Source organism: Jaculus jaculus, chromosome 12 (assembly GCF_020740685.1).
Source record: "Jaculus jaculus isolate mJacJac1 chromosome 12, mJacJac1.mat.Y.cur, whole genome shotgun sequence".
In the NCBI taxonomy this organism is placed as follows: domain Eukaryota; kingdom Metazoa; phylum Chordata; class Mammalia; order Rodentia; family Dipodidae; genus Jaculus; species Jaculus jaculus.
The window spans coordinates 52,472,205-52,499,647 of NC_059113.1; the positions used below are offsets into that span (position 1 = coordinate 52,472,205).

General features: G+C 49.8%; 1 protein-coding gene across 3 annotated transcripts in view; it reads left to right on the top strand.

Moving 5' to 3' along the window:
* The window catches only part of Gsg1l (GSG1 like), a 233,133-nt gene that overhangs the window by 184,410 nt on the left and 21,280 nt on the right, over positions 1 to 27,443 (top strand). For 2 of the 3 annotated variants that reach the window (XM_004668358.2, XM_045131933.1), the window contains 2 exons: positions 16,031 to 16,142; positions 22,570 to 22,737. In XM_004668358.2, coding sequence (XP_004668415.1) covers positions 16,031 to 16,142; positions 22,570 to 22,737 — 280 coding nt within the window. Of the gene's footprint in view, positions 1 to 16,030; positions 16,143 to 22,569; positions 22,742 to 27,443 lie in introns of all 3 variants that reach the window. The other variant, XM_045131932.1, reaches the window with a different exon arrangement.

Below are 27,443 nucleotides of genomic sequence, written 5' to 3' on the forward strand. Positions count from 1 at the left end.
CAGTTCATTAGTTAGCATTTCAGTTCTCAACAGCTGTTGACTGGAGGCACCTTCAGGTTCTTGGCACGTGGGTCTTGATATGGTCATTTATATCACTGGGCCATCCTGGAACAGAAGGCATCGATGGAAAAGAGGTGTCACAGCCTTACAAAACAAAACTGTGTGCCTTCAATTCCTGTCACCTCTGCCATAGCCAGATCAGGGCAATCAAGGAGGAAGAATTACTACACTAGGGAACAGGTCATCCACTGCACCTTAATAAATGGCAGTCTGGCAGGAGTGGCCAATGGCACCCTAGAATTAGACATCTAAATCAGATTTGGGTCACCCCAGACAGGATCAAGATCCTGGGCCACTGGCTACTCTAGGCTTGAGGGTCTCCCTAGCATGTGCTGGCCTCTCTGAGGTCTAGGGAGCATGACCTACTAATGCCACACCCACACCATTGCTGAGAATCCTGGGATTGGAGCCCTGCAGCTGGGTCAAGTAACGCGATGCAGACATTGGTAGAGAGGACGGCAGGCACAAAGATCCCGAGGCAGGAGGCAGGAGACTGGGATTGTCAAGGGGCAGCAACGAGGCCTAAGTGACTGGAGAGGAGTGAAAGAGGAAAAATGGCCAGTAGAGGAGGTCAAAGAAGGAGACATCAATTTCCATTGTCCTAGCTAATTCCTTTGACATCCTTTGGTGGATTTGGAGCTGTTTTCCATTTCCTGCTGTAGTAAGTACCCTTGTCTGTGAATCTCTTATGCCTACCTTTCTCAGCCCACCCAGTTTTTTCCCACTGAGCAGCTGCTGTCTCCCTGGTCCCTGTCTTCCCTCCAGATGCCTGCTTTGCTTCTGCAGATGGCTGGGGAGTGCAGAGCCCTCAGAGGATGTATTCTCTTGATGGAAATTTGCCACATAGACAGCCTTTTCTGCCTGCTTTTCTAGGAGCTGCAAACTCCCTGGTGGCTACTTTGAGACAATGAGTGAGCAGGAGCTAGCCCGCTGTTTGTTAGCTCAGAATCTGCCACAGGACAAAAGACAGAGAACACCTCACCTAGGACAGGCTTCTGTCCCCCTTATATTCTCCACTCTGGATAGGGCCAAGCCACATACCTCCTGTGTGGTATTGCAAGACCTAGAGAGAGTTTGGGATCTGAGAACTGTCCCCTGTTTCATAACAGGTACTTGATAGTCACAGAATAAATGACTGAATGAGTGAATGAAGCCATGATGGCAAAACAGCTATACTTGGACTTGATCAGACAGATCCTAGTTTTAGGTTGTGCTACCCTGGGAGGGTTTTCCACCTCTCTAAGCTCTATTTCCAGCTGCATGTGGCAGCCTAGCCTTCCTGGGCCAAGGCAAGGATTGTGAATTTACAAACTGTGAAGTGCCCAAGGAACTGAAGGCTCTTATTTTGGGCATTCTGGAGACAGCGCTAGCTGTTCAGCCTTTCTTTTTCTTCACATGAAGGCAGTTTCCCGGGCAAGGAAGCTCACTGGGTGGCATGGGGAGGTCTCTGTGGGGATGTGAAGTCTAGCAGAGCACTTGGACACAAGTGGCCAGAGAAAGAGGACTAGAAATTCAGCTGATGCCACCAAAAGGAGGGACAGAAGGGTAGGACAGGAGGCCTGTCAGGGGGTGAAGGCAGAAATGCCGTCCCTAACCTGTCATGGATTTCTACATGTGGGTGCAGAGCACTTATGCGCAAAATATGAAGAGAGGGCCGAGTCCAGCACTGAGAGGCAAATACGGAGAATCTTGGGCTTGTTCCTAGCTTGGACAGATGAAACTGGGCATCCTGGTAGAGAGAGACTGAGAGAGAGACAGGGACAGAGCAGAGGAGAGGAGAGGAAGTGAGGAAAACTGACACAGGTGCAGGGAGAGAGGGAAAATCAGAGAGTAGGAATTAAAGAGACAGAGAAGTAGAACAGAAATAGTCAGAGGACAGAGGAAAGCAGGGAGACAGGCAGAGAAGAGAGCCCGGCAGCGGCGCTTGCCCAGCGCGGAAGGGCACTACCACTTGCAACCACTCCAAAGCTCCTCATGACTTTCAGGGTTTGCTTACTCTGCTGTACCTTCTCTTGTTTGGTTTTTGTTTTGGAGACGAGGTCTCGCTATGTAGCCCAGTCTCCTGTTTCAGCTTTCCAAGTGCTGGGATTACAGGAGTGTGATCCACCACCACTCCTGGCTCACGTATTCAAAGACTCTTCTTCCCAGGGCCCTTGAAGTCAAGCTGACCCCTTCCTCTGGTGTGCAGACAAGAAAGACGGTCTCTAACTGGCTGAAGGAAAGTGGCATGACCTTCCCCGTGAAAGTCTGCACTCGGGGTACTCCAGCCAAAGGTTTCCCAGGCTTATTACCTACATGTCACACTTCGAGCTCACCCCCACATGCTGGGGGACTCTCAAGCCCCTCTTCCTCAGACCTTCCTTTCTCACGTTCAGCTACAGGCTGCAACACACAGCCTCCCTCTGATTGTTACCACCATCATGGGCTACGGGCGCCACTGCTGGCTTAAGGTTTTTGTCTGAATCACTCTGTGAAGTGGAGATTTACTGAAAGGAAACTTCAGATCATGACCGGAAGCCGAGAGTCAGTGCAAGGATGCAAACTACTGTTGTCAAAATGTGGGTGTGGCATCTGACACTGGGGGCTCTACTTGGGGTGACTTTGTTCCCTTACTGCCATCCTCCCCACTTTGGGCACTATTTGTAGACACTTCTGACTGCTGTGCCTTCAGTGTGCATGTGTGCACATGCCTGTGTGCATGTATGTGTGTGTATACGTGTGCATCATATATGGCTTTGTGTTGATATCCCTGCATCTAATGAGGAGAGGCAAGGAACCTTGCTAAGCAGCCCTCAACACTCAGGACAGGCCCCACAGCCAAGGGTTATCAATTCCAAATGTCATTAGTGCTAAGCTTTGGAAATCCTGATCTAAAATAAGCCTATTCCCAGCAGGTGCTCCGGGGCCCTAGGCAGCTGTGACCTGCTAGTGCCTTGTCCTCCAGGCGCTACCAAAGCATCCACCTTGGCAAAGTTCTGTGGCCTTCAGAAGTGGGGCTCCTGGGACCCCTACTCATGCCCCTCAGAACACTTGTGGTTCTTCCTTATCACAGCCTGTGCCCCCTGTCAGTCAAAGCTCCCAGCTCTGAGGAAAGCTCCCAGCTCTGAGGACTCATGTCTACCCTGCTCGTCTTTCTCCAGCTGTCAGTGTGGCTCCTAGTTTAGGTTGAGGGCAGATGGTCGTGAGTTGTGTGTGGAGTGGATGAGTGATGGATGAATGCTGACCACGAAGAGACAAGGCCTCTGCCCTTGGATTCAGGACTACTTGTGGGACATGTAGCCACTCCTCTGCCCAGGCAATCTTTCTGTGAAACGGACATGGATGCCAGAGCACCTGGCCCAGGGGACGCCCTCGGCACTACAGATGGGCGCATCTGGTAGCGCAGGCTCATTTCCCCAGCTTTGTCTCTCCTGCCCTCCATGTGCTGGGGTGGTTGTTCCTAGCCCCACCTTTACCTCACAAGTGTCCTAGCTCCTCCAGTACATCTTGGAGTCCCTCAGTTCTTAGCTTCAGGGCAGAAGGTAACTAGGAAGCCCAGGCCACCACAGCCTGGTAGGCCCTCCACTTGGCCCTGGCCCCGTTGCACTGTGCATGGTGTGGACACCAGGGAGGCGCTGCCTGGGGGCTGTTGAAAAGAGGCCTGTGGCAGGTAGGTTATGAGTCTCATGCCCAGGGCCAGAGGCCGTTCTTCATGGAGACAGTTGAGTCCACAGCAGGCAGAATGTCAAGAACTGAAACATGGCCAATGAATTCCCAGGGTAGAAACTGAGGAGAAGGCAGGAGACAGAGATGCCACAGGGGATATGTCCTGTCCGAGGGGCCTTTTGAGTCTATAGAGGCTGATTTCACCTTCCTCACTGACTGAGGAAGGGGATTTAATGGAGGCCTTTGAAGAGAGGCTAGAGCCCTTTTGGAGTGCTTACGTGTCTACATCAGTCATTTAATGCTCTTGGGATCCATCCTTTCTTCCTCCTCCTCCTTCTCCTCCCTGTCAACCTTGTCCTATTCTCTCTCCTTCCTTACTGCCTCCTCTCCTGCCTCCCTGTCCTCCCCTTCTTTCCTCTTCCCTCCTCCTTTCTTTCCCCTCCTTCCTTCACACCTTCCTCTCTCCTTCCCTCTCCTCCACCTGCTTCCCCTCTCCCAGGCCTGTGCCTGTCCTTGGTCTGCAATAGAGGAGGAGGCTAACCACTGCTTGATCATGTATTCGTCCTGTGTTTTTCCTCTCATGAAGGCTTTTGAAATCTCTAAAGCCACAATTTGCCTCTTATTTTCTGCAGCTCCTCTGGCTGTGTCCTGAGGCTATGTGTGTTTATACCCAGTTGCCCAGTGAGGAGGGTATGAGGTATCAGAGGGCACCAGAAGGTGATATATCCATTACCATCAAAATACACCCACATCAATTTTTCCTGGGCTACCCAAGATCTCCTGGGCCCTCTGTGAACCCTACAGGATCCAAGCCTTTCCATCACCTTGGGCTGGGCAGAGTGGCTATTGGGGGTAGCAAGCTGGCAGGAACCCAGGAACCCCTTACTTGACACTGGAAAGTACCCGTTAAATGCCACCTCTGATTAGGGCCACTTCACTTTAAAAGGCAGGATCCAAATGAGAGTGATGCAAAGAACTGGAGACCTTTGAAGAGGGTGGAAAGGCACCGCGGTCTCGGTGGCGGTGGCACAGACAGTAGTGGGCACCCTGCTAATTGCAGCGCTCCGGAGTGCTCCTGGAGGAGATGCCAACCAACTCACCCCTCCATCCTCAGAGGGCAGAGCGAGAAATTAGCTTAAATTGGAGCTGGAAAGATTTAGGTTATGTGTAAGGAGGAACTTTTTAAACTCTGAAATATGCTACCAAGAGGGCTTCGGGTGATTGGGAGAGTGGCTAAAAATAGCTCATTCTTTAAAAATAGGTCTAGGAGGCTTTAAACATAGCTCCAGCACAGCAGCTGGGGGATGGTCTTAAGTGCAGTTGTACCTGACCTGGCATAGGGCACCAGCAGCACTCAGCCTTGGTCTCAGCTGTGGCACCTTAGATACGAGCAGGAAAAGGATGCTATTTTCTCCCTGCCCTGTGGACAACCCACCCCCGACACACACACACTTAGGGTAGCTCTAGTGTCCTTTCAGAGGTCACTACTATAGGTGATGCTGTGGTCCCCACAGCCTCTCCCAGTTGCCCCATTCCTTGTTACCAGGTCCCTCCTAAATGCTGGGGTTTGAGGGTCTTCTGGGGTGCATCATCTCAAAGCTGCCAGACAGCCTGCAGCCACTGTCTACTCACCACCTGCTCAGTCCCCTATCTTAGCCACCTCCTCTCCTTCTAGGACGACTGCAGTGGACCCTCCAGGATCTCTGCCTGCTGTTTCTTTCTAATCTCTTCTTGTACCCCAGCCAGACAGGGCTTTAACAAAGCAGGACTTGACTCAGTAGAGTATGGTGTTATGTATGGACCTCTGGACTCCACCCTCCCAAACCCCACAGAAGCATGTCTTACAGTGATACAGTTCCTGCCATTTGCCTTCTAGGATCAGGTCCAAACCTCCTAGGTAATTTAGGCTTTTCTATGAAATGTTGTTTTTGGACCTCCAGTGGCATCTCTCACCTCCCAGTTGGCCCCACCTAATCTCCTGGGTGACCTGCCCACTACACCTTCCTTCTTACTCTGTCCCCACACCCCTGGACTTTTTGTCCTGACTGCCTGACTCACAGACGTGCCCATCCCACTGGGAGGTCAGCCCACATGTCTCTAGGCAGATGCCTACTGCCTTGAGGGATTGCCTATTACATCTAGCCCTGGAGAAGGTGCTAGAATCCAGCAGGAGACAGACTGTCCAGCTGGGCATGGTGGTACATGTCTGTAGTTCCAGCACTTGGGAGACTAAACCAGGAGTTTAAGGCCATCTTAGTATACATAGTGAGTTCCAGGCCAGCCTGGGCTACAGAGTGAGACCATGTCTAAAAAAAAGGAAAGGCCGGGCGTGGTGGCGCATGCCTTTAATCCTAGCACTTGGGAGGCACAGGTAGGAGGATCACTGTGAGTTCAAGGCCACCCTGAGACTACATAGTGAGTTCCAGGTCAGCCTGGGCTAGAGTGAGACCCTACCTTGAAAAACCAAAAAACAAAAAAAAAAAAAAGGGGGGGTGCAGACTACTATGTATGTTGCATATCTAATCTCAACACTTGGGAAATAAAGTGGGAGGATCAGAAGTTTGAGGCTAAGCTGGGCTACACAGTGAGACCCTGGAGAGAGAGGGGGGGGGGCAATTTTACCACAGTTACCTATCCCTCTTCAGCCTGCCACATTCCAGCTGAGCAGGGAAGGGCTAGGCTGACACAGACAATGGGGGGCCCAACATCAGTCACACAGCTTCTTCTCTCCAGGCTGGGTAGTGCACAGGGCTCTGAGCTCCACCCCAGACGGAGAAGGAGCCCTAGAGGGCAGAGGGAAAAGACACTAATGACTCCGTGTTACAGAGACAGAGAAATAAATAAGGTCAGACAAACCAAGTGTAGAGTAGTCAGTCACTGTAGGTCATGTGAGACACAGAGCTCATAGGCTCTGAATACAGAAGAATACAGTGAATGAATGCATTAATAAAGCCTTGGCATTCTGAAATGGGCCACCTATTGGTGACACCGGCTTTGACTCCATGTGTCTGTCCATTGCCCATGAATACAGATGAAAGCCATGGCCACTCGATGGCACAGGTGAGTCACAGTGATGGTGAGGTCCTGCCTGGCCTCCTTCCCTCAGAACCGGTAGGCACTGGCTGCAGGCACCTCGCAGAGCCTCTACGCTTGTGCTCCATACAGGTCCTTAGGGTTATTGCATAGTGGGGTGAGGGGAGGCTGCTGAGGCCTACAGACAGACACTGGTGTGAGAGCTCCCCGCCACTGCATTTGCCCTAAAGGCTTGACTCTCCCTATCTTTTCTCCTTCTCACTGTGTTATTAAGTTGACTTGATAAGTATGTGATTTGAGCATTTTAATGTGGTCTGTGGCCTCTCTGTTCTCTGATCTCAAGATGACCTGCCTGGCAATACACTTGAGGCTGCCAATGAATTAAGTTAATTTCCTATTATAAAAAGAAAAAAGAAAAAGAAAAGTCTGGTAGCCAGCAGTTACTCAGTGTCGCCCACCTCTGCCACCATTCTCCCCCTTTCATGTGCTTCTATCCTCTCGCATGTCCCCAACCACCTCCAGGTCTGAAGTCCCTGACCACGCACGCGGAGGACCTGATGCACACAAACATATTCATTTGGATGCAGAGCTCCCCAAACACTCTCAGTGACACCGCAGACAGCATCTTTAATAACAAACCTACTGTAAGCTAACTAATCACCTTCCTCCATGATTGCGCCATCCAGTTGAGCATGGCATTTATGCAAGGCACTCAATCCTGCAAAGGAGAGCTGGACCAGACCCACGTTGAGGCCTGGAAATCAGGTCGCTGTCACTGCTCCATGTCCCCACCAAGGTGGCATTTCCAGACTGGAGTGTGTCCTCAGAAGAGGTCACTGGGGCCCTGGTTCATCAGACCTCAGGGCTTCCCAGGAAGCTGACTTCTTCTTACCCTCAGCCGTGGAACAAAAGATGACTGGGATGTCGCAGGTGAGAACCTTGAGTGATCAGATCAAACCTGCATCCAAACCAGGTCTCCACTCTTTAGAAAGAATGGCTTACATCCTCTCATCCCTCATAGAGCCTGAGCTGTGCACCTCTCTCTGGCCTGATGACCTTGACTTGCCCTCACCTAGAGAAGAGGAGGCAGCAATCTGCTTGTGCTGGAACAGCGCCTCTGGGTGTGACAGAGCTGCTCCTGTTCTGAAAACAGAGCAGCTGGCACTGCTGCATGAGACCCTCACAAGATGGGGCGCATTAACATTTCCTCCCAGGAATGTGTATGGTGTGGCATGAGACGTTCACCTGAGAGTCCAGCCACTCACTCACCCAGGTTCCCTACCAGCTGCTGTAGTCTGGGCAGGTGTAGACTGGCTGGTATCAGAGGTGGAAGGTTGACCAGGAAGGGAACTCTATCACGTAGCTTTGGGGAGGTCATCTTCCCTTCTGGTCAGGCTTGTGAGTAGTTTTATCTGTAAGAGTCACATAGCCACACTGATTTTGCAAGCTGGGCATGGATAAAGTCATTTCTTTGGTCGGTCATTGCCTGCTCCATGGGCAAATAGAAATAGACTCCCCAGGAAGAGTCACACGGTGCCACTTAAGAATTCAGATCTCAGCCAGGCATGGTGGCACACACCTTTAATCCTAGCACTTGGGAGACAGAGGTAGGAGGATTGTTGTCATGAGTTCAAGGCCACACTGAGATGACTAGGTCAGCCTGGACTAGAGCAAGGCCCTACCTTAAAAAAAAAAAGAAAAAAGAGGAAAAGAAAAAAGAAATCAGATCTTGCTGGCACATTCTTCTTCCCTTGTTCCCATGGGTAAAGCATCTAGCTGCTACCCAAACCCTGTCATGGGTTTCTAGAACCTTCTCATCTGCTCCCCTTCTCTCTGCCTCACTTTCAGGATCTTCCATGTGCTGCTCTGCACCATCTAACCCTTTCTCCACCTGCTCATTCTGGGATATTGTACATCTCTTCTTTATACTCCTTCCCTGCCCTTCCTAGAATCACCCCTTTTCTGACACTCTGTGAGACCCTGAGCTCTGAGCCTTGGCTATCACTTCCTCTCCTTTCTCAACCTGACAGTTAAGCATCTGTGCCACTGCCCCACCCCATCTCTTCCAGGCCCCAGCTCACTGCCTATGCATCTCAGTCTCTAGCTCTAGTGGCTCCTGAACCTCAGGATTATGCCCTCAACTGCTCACTTGATTCCTCTGCGTGGACAGAAAACAAACATTCTGACCTAACGTAGTCCCAAAGGATTTCACCCACCCAAACTTCTTCCTCTTTCTCTCTTGGAATTGTTCCTGTCAGCAAATGGTGACATCATCTTCCTAGTTTCCAAACAAAGCCCTGAGGCCAGCCAGACTCTAAGAAGCTCTCTCTACCCACATCAGCCATCTGCAAGTCTTGGGTACTTTGTCTCTTAGTTCTTTTCTGTTGCGACAACAAGATGCCCAAGACTGGAAAGTTGATACAGAATAGAGGTTTATTTAGCTCATGGATTTGGAGGCTGGGAAGCCCAAGACACTGGCACCAGCATCTGTTCAGCATCTGTGGGTGCCAGGGTTCTTGTATTGCACTGTAACCTGGTGGAGCATCACGTGATGAGACAGAGCAAGCCGGCCAGCTCAGGTCTATCTTCCTGTTCTGCTACAGCCATGGATGCTCTCCAGGTCCTCCCTCTGGTGATGGCATCTAATCCTAATGGCCTCCCTAAGCTCCGCCTCCAAACTCAATGAGCATCTGAATTTAGGAATTATATTTCTGACACATGAACCTCTGGGATAGCACTCAGCCTCTAACACTTGCCCCAGAGCTGCAGCCAACTATCATCCAAGCAGCATGGCTCAGCCTGTCACCTGGGCCCCCCTACTGCCCCTTCCCCACCCCACAACCCATAACCATAATGAGCTTAAAGACATCAATTGGGCAGGAGGAGAAGCTCAGTGATAGAGCACTTGCCTAGTCTACACTAAGCCCTGGGTCCATCCTCAGCCCTTCAAAGGCACAAGCAGAAACCAAACAGCCAGACTACAATTCAGACCCTCCTATGGGTTCCCTTCATGCTAAGAATAAAGCCAAGCTTCTCACCATGGGCCTTGGCCAGCCTCCATCCACCCTTAACCGTTCCCTCTCCTGCAATGTCTTCCCCAGGTCTCTTGTGGCTGCTTCCAGTTCCTGACCCAAGCTCCTGCCTCAGTGTCATTCCAGCTGAAAGTGCTTCTGCTGGTCCCAATCACTTAGTCCTGTTTTACTTTCCTCATGACATTTATTTTTTATTTTTATTCATTTATGTATTTTTATTTAATATTTTATCATTTATTTGAGACACAGGCAGAGAGAGGGAGACAGAGACAGAGACAAAGAATGGGTGCACCAGGGCCTCTAACCATTGCAAATGAACTCCAGATGCATGTGCCACCTTGTACATTTGGATTTATGTGGATACTGGGGAATCAAACCTGGCTCCTTTGGCTCTGGAGGTAAGTGCCTTGACTGCTGAGCCATCTCTTCAGCCTCTATTTATTTATTTTAATTTTTATGTATTACTATGATTTGAAAGCAGAGAGAGAGAGAAAAAGAAAGAGGGAAAGAAAGAATGGTAATACCATGGCCTCTTGCCACTGCAAACAAACTCCATCCAGATACATGTACCACTTTGTACATCTGGCTTTATGTGGGTACAGAGGATCTGAACCTGGGACATCAGGCTTGCAAGCAAGCACCTTAACCACTAAGCCATCTCTTCAGCCCCCTCATGACACTTTTGCCTGCCTGGCACTTTCCTTAGCTTCTGTTCTCATTAGCTCTTGCCACTAGATCCTGAGAGCCCTGAGAACAAGTTCTCTGTCCACCTATTCCCATTTTCCTCACCCCACCACACCCCAGAATGGCTTGTGAACCCCTTTGATACATATCTGTCAGTTGATTGAATTGGTATTCACCAATTAAAGTGAATAAATGAATGAATGAATGACGGCTATTATGTCTACTCTTGGAGGACATTTGCTTTCTCTTGCCTTCACCTAACTCATTCCCATATTCTAGGCTCTAACTTCTTCCAGCAGTCAGCCAAATAACCCCCAGGCATCTTGTGATCAGTGGCAATCTAATCATTCAACAAGCATGCATCTATACCTGCCGCATGCCAGGCAGCAGACTGAGGGCTGGGAGCTAGTGGATAGCACAGCAGATCCGGTTTTAGATTGGTCTAGTCCAGAGATGATGTAAGGAGTCTCGGGCCTTTTCATTCCCTCTTCATTCATTCATAAATTTTTTAAAAGAAATACTTATATAGGACTTATTATATACCAAGTGTTATTACATATAAGATACTAGATTTCTGGGCAGAAGCCACTTAGTAGGCATACCAACATATGAGATAGGAACTATTACATCCCTCATGACAGGTGAGGAAACTGAAGCACAGAATGGCAACCTTCCCAAGCTTGCACCATGGGTGACAGAGCTGCAACTGGACTTTCTCTCTCACCCTGTGCTGTATTTCTGTCCTACTTCAGGCTACCTAGTATGCTCTTGACATCGCCTCTTAATCTTGACCCCATGCCAGTCCTGGCCTTGACCACAGAATTCCACTCGATCAGCCTGGCCAGCAGGCAGGCTGGGGAGTCAGGGTAGCTCTGCAGCTCTGCACCCCCCATCCTCCACAACCTGCCACTGTCCCCCCTGCTGTGAAGCTCTCCAAAGTCCCCAAGGCAAGAAGGGACCATAACTGCCTCACCAGGGATGTGTCGTCCTGGAATTGGAAGAGTTTGGAAATCACACAGGAGATTTCCAGCTGTGGGCTTCCCAGAAGCAACGCCAGCATAGGAGAGGCTCATCCTCAGAATTCCACTGATCTCTGAGTCAAAGTAACTCAGCAAAGTCACTCTAATTCCAGAAATGCCCCTTCTGCTGAGAGTTCTTAGGATGAGACCACAGGGCGGACCTCACTTTGCAGAATAAGCATGCCTCTAAGAGCATGATGGAGGGTCCAACTTAGGAGGCAGAGTCTTTAAAATGCAATCAAGAGACTCTCACCAAGAGATCTTTGAGAGAAGTGCAGTTTTCATTTATTGAGCTTTTGTACAGCACGGCCTTTTCTGTGTGGGGATAAATGGAATTCAATGTAGGAATCGATGTTTTTCTAAACCAGGACTTTGGAAAATTAATTGTTCTGCCAGCAGCCTGGGTCTAGCTTGGGGGATAGTTGAGAGACTTTGTGTTGAGATACAGTGCTGTTTTGCCTCCCTATCCCAACTGATAGAAAGTGTGCAGGTTCTTGAAGTAGTTACTCTTGAGCAGCTGTGATAAACATCTAACCAACTTAAGGGAGGAAGGATCTGTTTTGACTCATGGTTTCATAAAGTTCAGAACATGGTCCCTTGGCCTCATGATGCTTGGACAGAACATCATGGTGGTGGGCATGTGGTGGAGGAGTTTCTGTACCTCATGGTGAATAGGAAGCAGAGAAAAGGAAATAGGAAGGGATCAGGACAAGATACAACCCAAAGACACAGCCTTAGTGACCTATGTCCTTGAGGGGTGCTATCCCCTCAAGTTCTCACAGATGACTAGCTAAGGACCATGTACTGAACACAGGAGCCTTTTGGGGAGATGCTGTCCATAGCATTATTGAGGATGCTCACAGAAATCTTCCCACTTTTTACACCAGGAAAGCAAGTCACTGGAGAGCCAACTAGCACTGAGAACCTTGTTTGTGTGGGTCACAGGTTCTGTTGTAAAGCCTAATGATTAGATCAGTGTGGTACTGACTCAGGGAGAGAGATGGAAGTGGAATCACGATCAGTGAAATGATGAGCTAGGAAATAGACTTATGTGTACTGGTAGACTTAGAGCACAGCTGAATATCTCTCATCTGAAATGCTTGGGATCAGAAGTTTGCTTTTTGGGGGAGTATTTGCATATGGAAAACAAGTTTTCTGTGGAGGGATACAAGGTTAAGCATGAATTTCATTTGTGCTTCATATATGTCTCACACAGCCCAAAGGTTAATTTTGCACACTGTTTTCAGGCACCTGTGTTTTGACTGAAATTTGTCACATGAACTCAGGTGCACAATTTTCCACTTGTCCGCACCTAAAAAGTTTTAGATTTTGGAGCATTTTGAAGTTTTTCATGAGTTATATTCTCAACCTGTTCAAGGAAATCATTTAAAAGTTAATGAAGCGGCTGGTGAGATGGCTTAGCAGTTAGAGTGCTTAATAACAAAGCCTAAGAGCTCGTGCTCAGACCTCCAAGTCCCATGTTGCCAGATGCACAGTGCACAGTGTCGCAAATATGCACAAAGGGGCACATGTGTCTGGAGTTCATTTGCAGCTGGCTGAAGGTCCTGTCATGCCCATTCTCTCTCTCTCTCTCTCTCTCTCTCTCTCTCTCTCTCTCTCTCTCTCTCTCTTTCTCTCTCTCTCTCCCCCCCCCCATTTCTTTCTCTAAGAAGTAAAAATAAAGCTGGGCAGTGGTGGCATGTGTCTTTAATCCCAGCACTCGGGAGGCAGAGATAGGAAGATTGCCGAGAGTTCAAGGCCACTCTGAGACTATGTAGTAAATTCCAGGTCAGCCTGGGCTAGAATGAGACCTTACTTTGAAAAAACAACAAAAAGCCAGGCATGGTGGTGCATGCCTTTAATCCCAGCACTTGGGAGGTAGAGGTAGGAGGATCACTGTGAGTTCAAGGCCACCCTGAGACTACAGAGTGAATTCCAGGTCAGCCTGGACCCTATCTGAGACCCTACCTCAAAAAACAAAACAAACAAACAACAACAAAAGAAAAAACAACAACAAAAATTAATTAAATTAAAAAATAGATAAAAAAAATCAATGAAGAAAGAACAGGCCACCCCATAAGGGTTCAAAACAATTCTCTAATCATTGAAAAAAATTAAGTTAGATTCTTACCTCACATCACTGGTCAAGATAGATTCTGAACGGATTTAGATAAACATCTATAGATATGTTAGAAAAATTCAGGACAGTATGTTAAAGTAGAAACAAGAAGGAAAAACTGGGGCTGGAGATACGGCTTAGCAGTCAAGGCTGAATACTTTTAAAAAAAAGTGAAAACTAAAACAGCAAAAGGCTTCTAAACCTGATTTTATCAACTCTAGAAATGCATAGGGAAAGTGGCTTCATTCATAATTGCAAAAACTTGGGAGCACTAAAATGTCCTTCAGTAGGTGAATGAATAAATAAACTGCTACACCCAGACCATGGGATTTTATTCAGTAATAAAAATGAATGAGCTATCCAGCCATGAGAGGACACTGCACAGCGCTCAGTGAAGGAAGCTGATGTGAAGAGGTGACGTGCTGTCTGGGTTCAACAACATGACATTTCCAAAAGGCCAAACTACGGAGACAGGGTGGGAAAGGGGAGATGAATAGGCAGAGCTTGGGAGATTTCTAGGGCCTTGAAGCTGTTCTGGATGGTATTTAATGGTGGATACATGTCACCAAATAGTTGTTAAGCCTCAAGATGAACAGTGAACCCTAAGGCACACTATGAATTTTGGTTAAGGAAAGTGTTTCAGTTTTGTGCATTCATTGTAACAAGTATCCCATCCCAATGCAAATGTGGGTCATAGAGGAAATCAGATAAGGGAGGGGAGTACACAGAAGTCTGTACTTTCCAGTTAACCCTTTATGAAAAACTAACCTTATTACTTAAAAAGAAAGGTGTTCCAAAGAGAGAAAAAGACAAGCAGCAAATTCTGCCTTGGATGCAAGACAGGATCAGTATTCTGAATACATAGAGAATTCCTACCAAGTGATGAGGAAATAGATTCTTAAAAAACACACAGGAAATTGACAAAGGAAAGAAATGCAAATAGGCAACATGTCTGAAAAAATGCCAAGCTCTTTAGCAATAAGAGAAATGTCAATGTGGAAGCAAGGTCTTTCACTCTGTGTTGGGATGGGGTCTTAGTACTTTATGACATGGAGTATTGGTGAGGAATGGGGTGAGTATGTCAGGGAGCTCCTAATAGTACCTCGGCACATGTCTGTAGCCACACGTACAGACATGTACCTGAGGTCCTCTGTCTCAGCGGCTGAAGTCAGGTTTGGAAGGCACATGCAAAGGTGGCTTGGGGCTGTTGCTCCACTCAGGAGGTCACTGTGCTCTTCAGCAGACCCATCCAACCCATTGTCTGCTTTTGTAAATAAAGGTTTACTGAGATCCAGCCAGCTCTCTCAGCTTATTCATTGTTGTATTGTTTATAGCCATGGCCAACTTAAGTTTCAACAGAGAGCACATAGCCCTCAGAATCTAAAACATTTTCTTGCTTACCCTTTACAGGAAAAGATTTATGATCTATACAGTGATTGGACCCTGTGTTTCCTTTACTTAAATTTCCCCAGGGCTGCCCTTGCTTTAACCCTCTGTGTCCAGCTCAAGCTCCTCGGCCTGGCCTGGAAGACCACCCCTGGGTCCACAGCCCTCTGTTCCCATGGTGTCCCTTACCTGGTGTTGTAAGACCCCCAAAACGAGGACCCCACGCTCTGCCCAGATATGGCGACACCCCAAATCACTCACGAGAAGCGGTCTTGATGCAAACTGCAAGAGGATTTCATTCCAAGCGCGCTGGGGCCCACAGTCGTACACCGCACAGGGGTAGAGGACTGCAGAGCCCCAAATGCAGGAACGGGACAGTTTTTATAGGGTTTCTAACAAAGCCTGTGCATTAGACCAATCATTTTTTTAATATCAGGAGCCCGCGGGGTACGAGCCAGTCAGTTTGTGCCACTCCATAGTTTCTAAGCCAATTAGTTTAATTTGCTCATGCCCCTCGTGGACCAATCAGTCTCTTATGACCTTGGTGGTCAGCATTTGTGCAGGTCCTTGGGTGGGGGTAGCAGAGTGTGGTATCAGTCTCCTATGACCTTGGCGGTCTTTGGCAGGCTGCTACAGCTTATGGTGCAGGCTACTAAGGCTTACAGTGTGGGCTATTAAGGCTTATGGTGCAGGCTATTTACAGAAACCAAATAAGTGCTTTTACTTTATTACTCATTTCCCATCCTTGAGGGCTATCTCATGCCCTTTTTACCTAGTTTTGTATTAGGAGCGGGCTCTGATATAATGAGGAGAGGGATTCTTTACTTGCTTTCAACAGAGAATAAAGCCTGGAGTTTGAGGTATGCAGGGAGCCCGCTTAAGCTCCCTTTGGAGCGTGACAGTATTTCTGGGCTTCTGAATTCTTGGGCCTTTCAGCGTTCATGGTGTCTTTGCAGCACTAACTGGCCAGCTGACAGATGACCGAGGGGATGTTGGGGTGGGGACAGGGTCCCTCCCTGCTTCCTGATGCCTGTTTTCTCTCTGCCCTACAGGCCTCCTGGGAATGGTCGCCCACATGATGTACACACAGGTGTTCCAGGTCACCGTGAGCCTTGGCCCTGAAGACTGGAGACCCCACTCCTGGGACTATGGGTGGTCCTTTTGGTAAGTGGCTTTTGATCTAAAGAGCAGGAGTGCCCTCACGCGTCAGAATTTGAGGCATGCTGGGTCCTCGGTGCGCCACTCAGACACTGGGGGAGGGCTGTGTGTGCAAAGGAGAGAGGCACCATCGTAGCCTAGAGGTGCTTTGAGTCCCAAGATAAGAGAGGGCCAAATCCAGTTCACCCCCTGTTCGTTTGCTTACTGCACAGTGTGGAGGATGAAACCCAGCCTCACACGTTCTGGGGCAGACACCCTGCCACTGAGCTACATCCCACACATTGTCACTTAGGTTGGGACAGCCCTCAAGTTCAGGATGAGTCTTACAGTTTTCTTTTTCTTTTTTTTTTTAATTTTTATTAACATTTTCCATGGTTATAAAATATATCCCATGGTAATTCCCTCCCTCCCCACCCCCAGTCTTACATTTTTCAATGCTTGAGAAAAGTTAGAAAATTAATCATATTTGGTGCCACATGAAATTGATAGGAAATACAACTTCTGGTGTCCTTCTGTAAAGTATTCTTGGAGCATAGCCTCACTCACCTTGTCCATCATCCACCTTTATTGTCACATAGCAACGGCAGCTCTAAGCAGGTGTGTAGAGACCGAATGGTCCATAGAGTCACCCTCAGGTCAACCTGGATAGAGGCCAGTTCTGGAAGATGGAGGTGAAGCTAACAAGCTATAGAAGGTTCTGAGGGGAGGTGCCCGATGAGGTAGGAGGGTCCCACACAAGGATCCCCAGATACAGATAATGAGCAGATCAGTCAACTGCTCAGGGCAGGGTGAGCACAGGAAATGGGGAGTGTCAGGATCCTTTGGACTGTGAGCAGCAGAGTCTCATGGTGACATGAACAAAAGTGCTCATGTGGATGTTACTGAGAAGCCTGGGAGATCAGCTGAGGCCTCAAGATCATAACAAAATACCCACTCACACCCAACATCAACCTAAGCAAGGAGGTTCTTTAACTCACAGCTCTAGAAAGGGTACTGGGGCTGGATGTTCATGTTATCAGGACTTCTGTGATCATGGGAGCATGGCCCCTTTACATGTCACTTGAATCCCTAAGCCCTGTCAGAGGTCCCATAGAGGCCAGGACTCCTTTCTTATTTGAGGAGATAGGGCTTCTCTTTCTCCAATATCAGCTCAAGTCCTAAAGTTCCCTCTGATGGGCACAGGTCCATCTCTCTCCTAGGAATGGCATGAGCCTGGTGGATTAGCTCAGCCAGTTGACCTCTGTCTCAGTCTCCTTTCTCATGGCTTCATTCTCAAGTAACTTCCCTCTCATCTTACAAATTCAGCACAACCAGCAGAGAGAAGACCCTTCACAACACTTCTAGTGAAAATACTCCCTGTGACTTTCATTGGCTGAATTTATATCATTGATCATCCCTGAGCCAATGGCTTAAACCTTGGGGGAATGGGAATGATCTAATAGGGCTGGCCAGAATCACATGGTCCAGAAGGTTGTCCCTTGGACAGGTAGAGGAAGAGAAGTACCTGATGAACACTGGTGGTGATGGAGTGATAGAATGCATGGCCACACATGTCCACTCCTTGGGTGTCCAGGACTTGTCCTGGTTTGGGGCCCTTTGGTCATTTAACACATTTCCTGCACACTGTGACTCCAGGGCAGCCATGCTGGGTGCTGGGGATACAGCAATGGCTAAGGACTCATAAATCCCAATAATAAGTGCTCTGGGTAGGTACTTAAGGGAGGTTTAGGGAAGTCAGGAGTCCCGCCTGAGGAAGTCTAGCCCTGGGTGGCAGGAATGGCATCAATACTCTGGCTGCCTTGTCTGTCAGTTGAGTGATGGTCAATAGACATGGCTGGAGGGTGGGCTGGACACGGTATTCCATGCACAGTAAGTGCTCCAGAGATACAACTGTATATATCCATGGAGGATTTAACATATTCAGTGTCCTCTTGCTGCACATGTGGAAATCGGGATTCAGAAAGTTTGGAGCCCTCACCGTGGGTCACAGTTTTATGAGGCAGTGTTTGGATCCTTCTGCTACCACACAGACTTCTCTCTGAAGCCCCTGGCTCTCCACATCTCCAGCTGAGCCTGCTGGTTTCCACCATGGGTCTTTTATTTCCCTACTGCCTGGCTCCATTGTCTGCTCTGTCTCCCCCACAGCACCAAATTCCCACAGAACTTATTAAAGCCCCCTCCTCCTGCCCCCACCAAGCGGCTCCAATCAGGGCTGATCCATTTCTCCCTGTCATGAAGGCCTGCAGGACGGGTCAGCCCCATTTTTCATCCCTCGTATTTGGGGCCTCGCCAGGGCTGTACTGTGTCATCTCTCTTGCTTAATATGTGTGAGGCCATTTGTCAAAATTCTGGTCCGAGCCTCTCTGGCCCACCCCAACCAGGTGGAAGAGACCAGATCCAAGGGAGGGAGCCCCAGGATCCAATTTTAGACCCAGAAGGAAGAATAAGGCTTTGAGGCCCAGAGGCTCTGAGCACCCATGGCTGTCAGAGGATCCCCATGGTTAGGAACCTGGTTTGAGTGTCACCTTGACATGCCCTGATGGGCCCTGTGGCAGTACAGAGGTGACAGAGCCTGTGGGACCTAGGTCAGGTTCCGAGCCCACCAGCTGTGCCCCAGTGCCCCCAGCTGTCATGTGGGGACAGCGGCTTCGACCCATGGGGCTCTAATGAGTAGTGGCACCTCTTTCTCTGTTGACCACCTCAGTACATCTAGGCTTAAAGAAAAACTGCATTACCTCATATGCTCAGCAGGGCTCTGTGCTTGGAGACATCCATAGCCATCCTGTTCCCATCAGCTGGGGCAATAGTTGCCTGACCTCAGAGATGTCTCAGCATGATGTTGGAGGCGGGAGCTGGCTGCCAGTGGCTTTCCACAAAAGGTGTCTGGCTCCTGGGGATAATGTCCCATGATCAAGCAAGCATTTCAAGGCCCCCATGTGGAAGCTGCAAGGTCGTGTGTGAAGTTCCAGCGTCACTCAGTCGCACTCTGTGGTTCAAAAGCACACGTGGGGTGTGTGGCCCCTCCAGCGCCAGCTCCTACAAGCGAAAGTGAGATAACGCATGGGGGCCTTGAACACAGTGTGTGCTCTCTGAGTGCCACTCTCGGGGTGGGTAATCAGGCATGCTCAGCTGGCTTGCTGTAGCAGGGACTTGAGGTCAGCTCTCAAGGGCCCAGCACACAGTAGGTGCCCCTTGAGTATGCTAGACATAGGGCTGGGGTGACAACTTTTGTGCCAGCCATGATGGGTGGCTCTGGACGAGCCCTAAGATTCCTCAGCCTGCCCTCGAACCCTGGGTGGAGTCACTGGTTCCCACTTCTGGGATCAGGAAACGCTCTCAGAGAAGGTCCAGTGTGGGGCATAGAGACCCACAGTCGGCCTCCCAGGCTGCTGACTGGATGCAATCCTATTGGACTCTGCCTGCTGAGGGGCAGTTGGGCCCCAAACCTTTAAACTTGGATTGTTTGTAGCTATTCATAACATCTAAAAAGATTAACTTTGGCATAGCAAAGCAGGTGCTTTTGGAAGGCCTGCCTGTGTCTGACCAGCCTTTCTAGCCCGCCGGTGCAGTGAAGCTGCGGTGATAAGCAGAGACTGTGCTTCTAGACATACCTACCCTCGGCACCATGCATCACTACTTGGTCACCTACCCGCAAGGTCACACAGAACAAAGTCCTGGGCACATACTTTCTGCTATTCTGTGTTTGCTCAAAATGCAGAGGGTTGGAAATGGACCCCTCCTCCAGTGTGCCTCTCACACTGAACTGCAGTGCAAGTAGGCAGTTTGTCGACTGAAGCCATTGGAACATCATGCAGTTGTAGACTGTCAACTAGAGCAGCCAGGAGTAGTGGGACATGCCCGTAACCCCAGCACTCAGGAGATGGTGGCAAGAGGATAGTGAGCCAGTTTGGGCTACAGCCTTGTCCCATGGAAGTGGGGGAGGTCCTAGAATTGCCTGGGGCCCCAAGATCCCTGAAGAGATTCTTCTGGGTTGGATGGTGACCTGCTAAGAATCTGTGTAGTCGCCAGGAAGCTCCTCTTATTTGTCTCCCCCATGAGGGTGCCATGGTCTCCTTTCTCTAAGTCAGGGTGGGGAGAGGGCTATGGCTGCTCACAGGTGTCCTGATTGCCATGGCGGGGGGTCATGGAGCCTCACTTAGCTCCTGGTACTGTTGGCTTTGGAGCTCTGCCCTGTGGAGTAGGGCTTGGAGCTCACTGCCACATAGCAGCCCCGCGTCTCCAGATCTGCTCTCTAGCAGCCACTGCAGCTCCCAGAGGACAGAGTACATGGACAGCCACCCCCGCTTCTGTCACCTCCTTTGCTCTCATCCCCAGTGTCCACTCTGCTCCTGGCTCTGGAAACCAGGCCAACTGCCCCCATACTTCACTGTGCCACCTCGGCACTGTGAGCTGTTAAGCACCAGCAGGTGTGCCAGACCCCCAAGGTTTCCAATTGTGCCCTGTGCAGGTACCTAGGGAAGAGGTGAGAAATGAAGGCTTATGACATAGCCTGAGCCCCCGGTCACAGTAACTCCAGGGAAGTACATGCGTGTCTGTTTTTAATCTGCTTTTATTTACTTTGCATTCATTTATTTATTCATTCATCCACAACTGTTTATTGAATACACTGTTTTAAGGCCAAAGTACAGCAGTGAACCAAACAAGGCTTCTGTGGCCATGACACTGAATTCTGGTGTGTGAGAGATGTGGTGATTAGAAAAATTAGGCCTGGGGAAATGGATCAGTCAGGAAAATGCTTGCTGTGCAAGTGTGGGCACCTGAGTTTGAATTTCCACAATCCATGTAAATGCCAGGCAGCTGTGACAGCTGCCTGTAATACCAGTGCTTGGGAGGCCAGAGACAGGGGATTCCTGGGACTGGCTGGCCAGCTATATTAACCATATTGTGAGCTCTGGGCTCAAATGAGAGACCTTGTCTCAAATAATGTGGAGGATAATTGAGGAAGAGACCTGATAGGTCAACCTCTGGCCTCGATATGCATGCACACACGTGTGCACCCCTTGCAAACATGCACGTACCACACTCAGAGATGAAGAACTTCCACATCTGGGAAGGCAGGGCAGACATCTTCCTCCCTACTGCTCATACAAACCAGTCATTGGATGTTACATATTAGAAGAACACAAGAAGACTCTGGAAAGTGGAGAAGAGGCAGTGGGCTCGATCACAGAGCAACACCATGAGTTGTGCTCATGTCATAGATCTCAGAGACAGCGTCAAAGAAGTAGACAACTCAGAAACATCAAAGACACAGGCAGACCAACAATGACAGTCAAGGAAAGTCTCCTTCCTCTAGCTGCAGGAGACGGCAAGCTTTCAGGACGAACTGCCCTACTCCAGTCATACCCCAGAAGAAAGCCCTGTGGCCTCTCCCTTGTGCAGCAGGGCAGGAGCTGGCCTGAGTGAGGCCATAGTGTCCCCATTTGCTGAGCTGGTGCCAGAGCAGTGACCCCCTTCCCAGCCCACAGTGAAGCAAGCCTCTCCCCTGAGTGCAGAAGGCGTGGTCATGTGGACTTGCATCTGCACCAGGCACAGCAGCAGTGCTCTGCTCCCCGCTGTCCGGTGCCAGAGGAGGCCATGAAGAGCTGAGGGTTTGGTCAGTGCCCGAGGATGAAGAAACCGCCTTCCCACGGAGTCAGTGGAGCAGAATGAAACATCCCAAGTCCCTCAGCCAGGATGGTGTCAGTACAAGTCAGAAGGCTCACTCTTGGCCAGGAACCTTTGCCACTTTGAATGTTGGTTATGACCTGGTGGGAAACCTGGACTTCCAGATGGGGGGGGGGGCACCCTGTTCCTTGCCAAAGTGGTGTCAAAGGAAGTCAGCAGAAGAAATACCCCAAATGAGCCAGGCATGGAGGCTCACCCCTATAATCCCAGCTGTGAAGACACTGAGATGGAAGTCTTTCCCGAGTGCCCCCAGCCACTTATTCTAGGTTCTGTTCAAGAATCGCCCCCTGTGGTCCTGTGACGGTCCTGCTGCCTATGAAAACGAACATGAGGAATGCGAGGAGGCCCAAAGTTCAAAGGTATTTCTCAGGGACACGCAAGCACAAAGACGACCTGACCCAAGTTGTCACACCCCCTCCATCATCATCCACTCCAGCATCCTGTCTGCCCATAGCGTCTGCATGGCACCCAGCTGCCTCCAGCCTACATGGTTTTGCACACACTCCTCCCTTCTCCCTCACCCTGCCAGGCCCAGTGACTCTCTTCTTGCCTCCCCAGGACTAACTCTGACCCACTGGCATCAGAATGTATATATAGATCACTCCTTCTCCCAGATTGTGCCAAGTGGGGCAGGGAACAAGTCTTAGGATCTGCACTTGTGCAAGGGTGAACAAATGGTGGGTGGGTGGAGTTTTCTGTCCCTATCTTCCCTCATCCTGGTGTCTTTCTCTTGATCTCTTGGCAGCCTGGCCTGGGGCTCCTTTACCTGTTGCATGGCAGCTTCTGTCACCACGCTCAACTCCTACACCAAGACAGTCATTGAGTTCCGGCACAAGCGCAAGGTCTTTGAGCAGGGATACCGGGAGGAGCCGACCTTCATAGAGCCTGAGGCCATCAAGTACTTCCGTGAGAGGTCAGTGCACATATGGTCACCTCTGGCTAGCACTGGGATTCTGAAGCCCAGGGCCTGGCCTCAATAGCCATAATGTTGCATTCAGTCCTGGAGCGAGTAATGAGGTCCAAGGAGCAGGCTGGGTGAAGCAGAGTTTGGACTGTATTGTGTTGGAATTTCTGGAACATTAAATGTTTTGTGAGGCACTGCTCTCCTCACCATGTCCTGCACCCCCAGGGGCAGCAGGTCTGGCTCAATCATAGACTCCTGGTGCTCGGTCTGCAGAAGCAGGGGCAGTGTGCGCTGACTCACCTGCTGGTCACACATAGCCTACTTGGGCCCTTCTATGATAGGGTCCAAGAATGTCAGACCTGGACCTGGGTTTTCCATTCCCAGTGTCTCCTTTTGACCTCCTGCATGTATGTAGTATGTATGTTGTGGTGTGGTGAGGTGTGTGCGCTATGCACGTATATGTTCTGATATGTTGCCCCATGTGTACCAGTGGAGGTCAGAAGAAAACATCAAGCGCCCCTTCTATCACTCCTCTGTTTTCCTTGAGAGGGAGTCTCTGGAAGACTCTGGAATGTGCTGTATTTTTAAGCCTGTGTTTCTCCAGCCTCTGCTCAGAACAGGACTGGGGTTATAGACATGCATTGCCATGCCCAGCTGTTTATGTGGGTGCTGAGGGAATCAGGCCCCCTCAGGCCCTCATGCTTGTGCAGGAAGTGCAGCTAAGCATGGATTCACCGCTCTAGCTCGTCTCTCTGTCTCCTCCAGCTAATGCCTCCCTGTGCATGCGAGGGTGGGACCCAGGGTCTCACACATGCACAGCACACTCTACAACTGAGCTGCAACCCCAGCCCACTGCATCTTCTACTGAGACTAGAATCCTGGGCCAGTCATGATGGCCTCACATGGGTATAGCTGTGTGCCAGGTCCTGTATCCAGGCATTGAATGCCATTCTCATGACCTCCTTGGGCAGTAAGTACAATTAAACTTCTTTGATGGATAAGGTAAACTAAGGCTTAGAGAGACATGCAGACGCTCACTGAAAGTTGCATAGGAGATGGGCCCCAGCTCTGTGTAGTTCTAAGCCTAAACCTACTCAGAGCAGTGTCCCCAAGAGTCCAGTCACCTAGGTGGAAGAAGCAGAGATGTTCAGTTATGTTTACACAGGGCACCTGGGTATATCTGCGCAATGCTTACTCTAAATACCTGGAACCTAGTGTGCTCGGTCTGCCCAGCATGGGGCTTGCTGGAATGTGCAGGAGGCTGGTGCTGTCAGGAGTGGGGGAGAAGACTCAGGCCTCCCACCGTCAGGACTGGGAAAGCTAGCTTGCTCTGTACTGCAGAGGTCAATAGTGGAACCGAACCATGAACAGGAGCTTTCCTATGAGCACACAGCTCCTATCTTTTCCCTTCCTCTCTCTCACGTTTCCTGAGACCACCTCTCAAATTAGCCATCTGTACCAAAGTCCTTGAGGTAAAAGCAATACTTTAAAAAGACTTTTTTTTTTTCATTTATTTATGAGAGAGAGAGAAAGAACTCCAGAAGCATGTGCCATGTTCATCTGATTTACATGGGCTCTGGGAAATCGAACCTAGGTCCTTAGGCTTTGCAGACAAGCACCTTAACCACTAAGCCATCTCTCCAGCCCACAAGCAATATTTTTTTAATGTGGGGAGTTTATTGGCCCCGGTTTATTATGAGGAAGAGCAGAAAGAAGGAGGCCGTGGGCTGTGTAGCAGGGAGGAGCTGCCTCTGCGTGGGGCACAAGAGAAGCTTTCTAGCGGAGCTGGAGGCATTTGCCATGTGGGAGCATGGACCCTCTGATCACTCCAGACCCCTCTCTGACTGCTATAATCTTTCCTCTGCTTCCTGTCCCTTGAGTGCTCCAAGCTTCTCCTGCCTTTGTACTGGCTGTACTCTCCCTGGGGCATGCCCTAGGCTGGCTGGCTCAGCCTCCCTATTCCCTTGACTGCACTTGTGTCCCATTGCTGATTTCAGAGCATCTGGAACGGCCCAGCAGTATTTTATTTGTTTGCTCATTTGTGGCCTGTAAGCTCCGCATGGAAGGCTATGGCCGTCTTGTTCCCTGCAGTATCCCAGCTCTTAAGCACCTAGTGCCAGGCATCAAGTAGGGGTTCATGAGGTGTTTTTCTGCCTCCCTCTCACTCTGCGTTTAGCTTGAGCCTCCCACCATCCAGAAGGCTTAGCATCCCACGAGGGATGATGCGATTCCCAGCGTGGGTCAGGGCCCTCCCAGGGCAGGCAGCGCTGGCTGGGGCTGGGGGTGGGTGATGCTCTGTGGGTATAGCAGTACATGGGCAGCCTGATATCCATGGTACTCCACTAACACTGAAATGTGATGGGGGTGGGAGGTGTTCCTGCCCTGCTCTGCCCTGCTGAGGGACCTCACCATACCTCTACAGGCAGCTGCTGCTACTGTGTCCCAGTTCCTGCAGCCCCAGTACTCAAGCCTGAGATGAACGCTCCGCAGCATATGTGCAGAATATCACTTTGCACATTCATAAGTTGAACATTATGCAGAGGTTCATCAAATTTTATTTCCCTTCCCCTCTGAGGAGAACATTTCAGCTTAGCTGCTCTGTTCTATTTTCTTCTTCTTTTTTTTTTTTTTCCTCTTCCCTTCAAGCAGCTCAGAGCACATGGATCGCAGGGCACAGGTTTGCAGGGTGTCTCAGCAGCAGGTCGGGAGGGGTTTCTTTTGGGGGGGGCAAAGAGTTCTATAGAAAGAACAGGGCTTTGTCACCCCATGACTTGTCCCTTCACTGCTGTGACTTGGCATAAGCCATGGAACCCCTCTGGATCTGAGATTGTCTGGCACCTGATGGGAGAATCCAGAGCTCTCTGTGTCTCAGAAAGGCTGACATTTGGTACCCCTGTCATATGCTGGGCACAGTGTCCAGCACATGAAGGCTGTGTGTGTGAGTTCTAGTCCCTTCTGCTAAGGCCCTCACCAGCTCGAGAGAGGAATGCAGGCTTACGACAGAGGTAGAGATAGGGTTTCAGGTGGATTGCTAGTGTTCACAGTGTTGTAGCTGGCACCCACTAAATGCCTTAGATGTGACTCCATTAATTTCCACAGCATCTCTACAAGGTGTGTGTAAAATTTCTGTCCTCATTTTATGGATGCAAAATCAGGGATCAGAGAGGTAAAGTGACTTATTCAAGGTCACACAGCTTCTAAGTGCCAGAGCTGGAATTCTTTCCCAAGCCACAGAATCACTGTGCCATGCAGCTCATGCCTGATGACTAGTCTGTAGCAAACGTGAAGTGGCCTGGGTACACTGAGGTAATAAGTAGTCCCACTGTGGACAGTCACAGTGGAAGAGCCAGGCAGGTGGCTGCAGGATGCAAGTTGATAAGTTGACGATATCAGGCATTATGAGGACCACATGGCCACGTACTTTTTAAAAAAAAATTATTTATTTATTTGAGAGCGACAGACACAGAAAGAAAGACAGATAGAGGGAGAGAGAGAGAATGGGCGCGCCAGGGCTTCCAGCCACTGCAAATGAACTCCAGACGCGTGCGCCCCCTTGTGCATCTGGCTAACGTGGGACCTGGGTAACCGAGCCTCGAACTGGGGTCCTTAGGCTTCACAGGCAAGCGCTTAACCGCTGAGCCATCTCTCCAGCCCAAGCCACATACTTTTACACCCCATTCCATCATTAGGAGAGAATGCACTCCACTCCCTCCATTCTTCTGAAGGCTGGGACAGGGTACTACCCTGGGTGGGCATGCTGATGGGCAGAAGAAATTGAGTTGTCCCTTCCCTGCCCAAGTTCACCGCAAGAGTCCATAGAGAGTAGGTGTGTGGAGGGAGACGAGCTTGTGTGTGTGAGGATGTGCACATGTGTGTTCATGTATGCTCAGTCTCATAGAAGGGGGCTGTTCTCCCTGCAGGCTGGCTCTATGCACATGAAGAGCCCAGTCCCCTGACCTCCAGCAGCTCTCTGAGTCCCAAGTCTGAGAAACTTCTGAAGTTCAGTCACCCACTGTCACCCAGCCTATTGTCCACAAGGAGAGCCATCTTAATTGGCCTCCAGAAGGGTGGGTGGAAGGGAAGGTAAATTTATGTGGATCAGGGCTTTGTTGAATACTTAATGTCCAGATCTGGCTTAACAATGTGTGCAAGAAAAATGAGACCTGTTGGTTGGACTCTAGGGAGAATTCAGTCATATTGAACAAGCACTGGCCGCCCTGCGGAAGGGGGGCTCCTACTCTTCGGGGGGACTCCTAACACTGGTCTCCTCCACTTCTCTTCAGGGTGGCTCATGTTGCTTGCTTATTACTTTGCTCATAACTTGTCAGCCTCCTTCCCCTGAGCTGGTAGCTTGTTGATCTTGCGTTCCAGTCTGCCCTCAGCACCTGGGACCACAGCAATGTTAATAAAAGGTCATTCTATTTGCAAGCAAGCAGAAAGTTACCAAGGCTTCCTGAAGCAGGTGCCCTTCTATCTGCATGCCTCATCTGTGTGCTGTGAAACCCAGGAAGAAAAGCCCAGACTTAGAATGAACTCTGCAGCCCAGGTGGCAGGCCTGTGACTCCGGCTACTTGGGAAGGTGAAGCAGGAGGATCTTGAGAATCTCTTGTCTCCAAAACAAAAATGAGATGAGAGAGCATGGAGTGACAGAAGCACGTCAAAGCCTTGCTGGGTTCAAGGCCAGCCTGGCAACTTGGGAAGACCCTATATCAAAA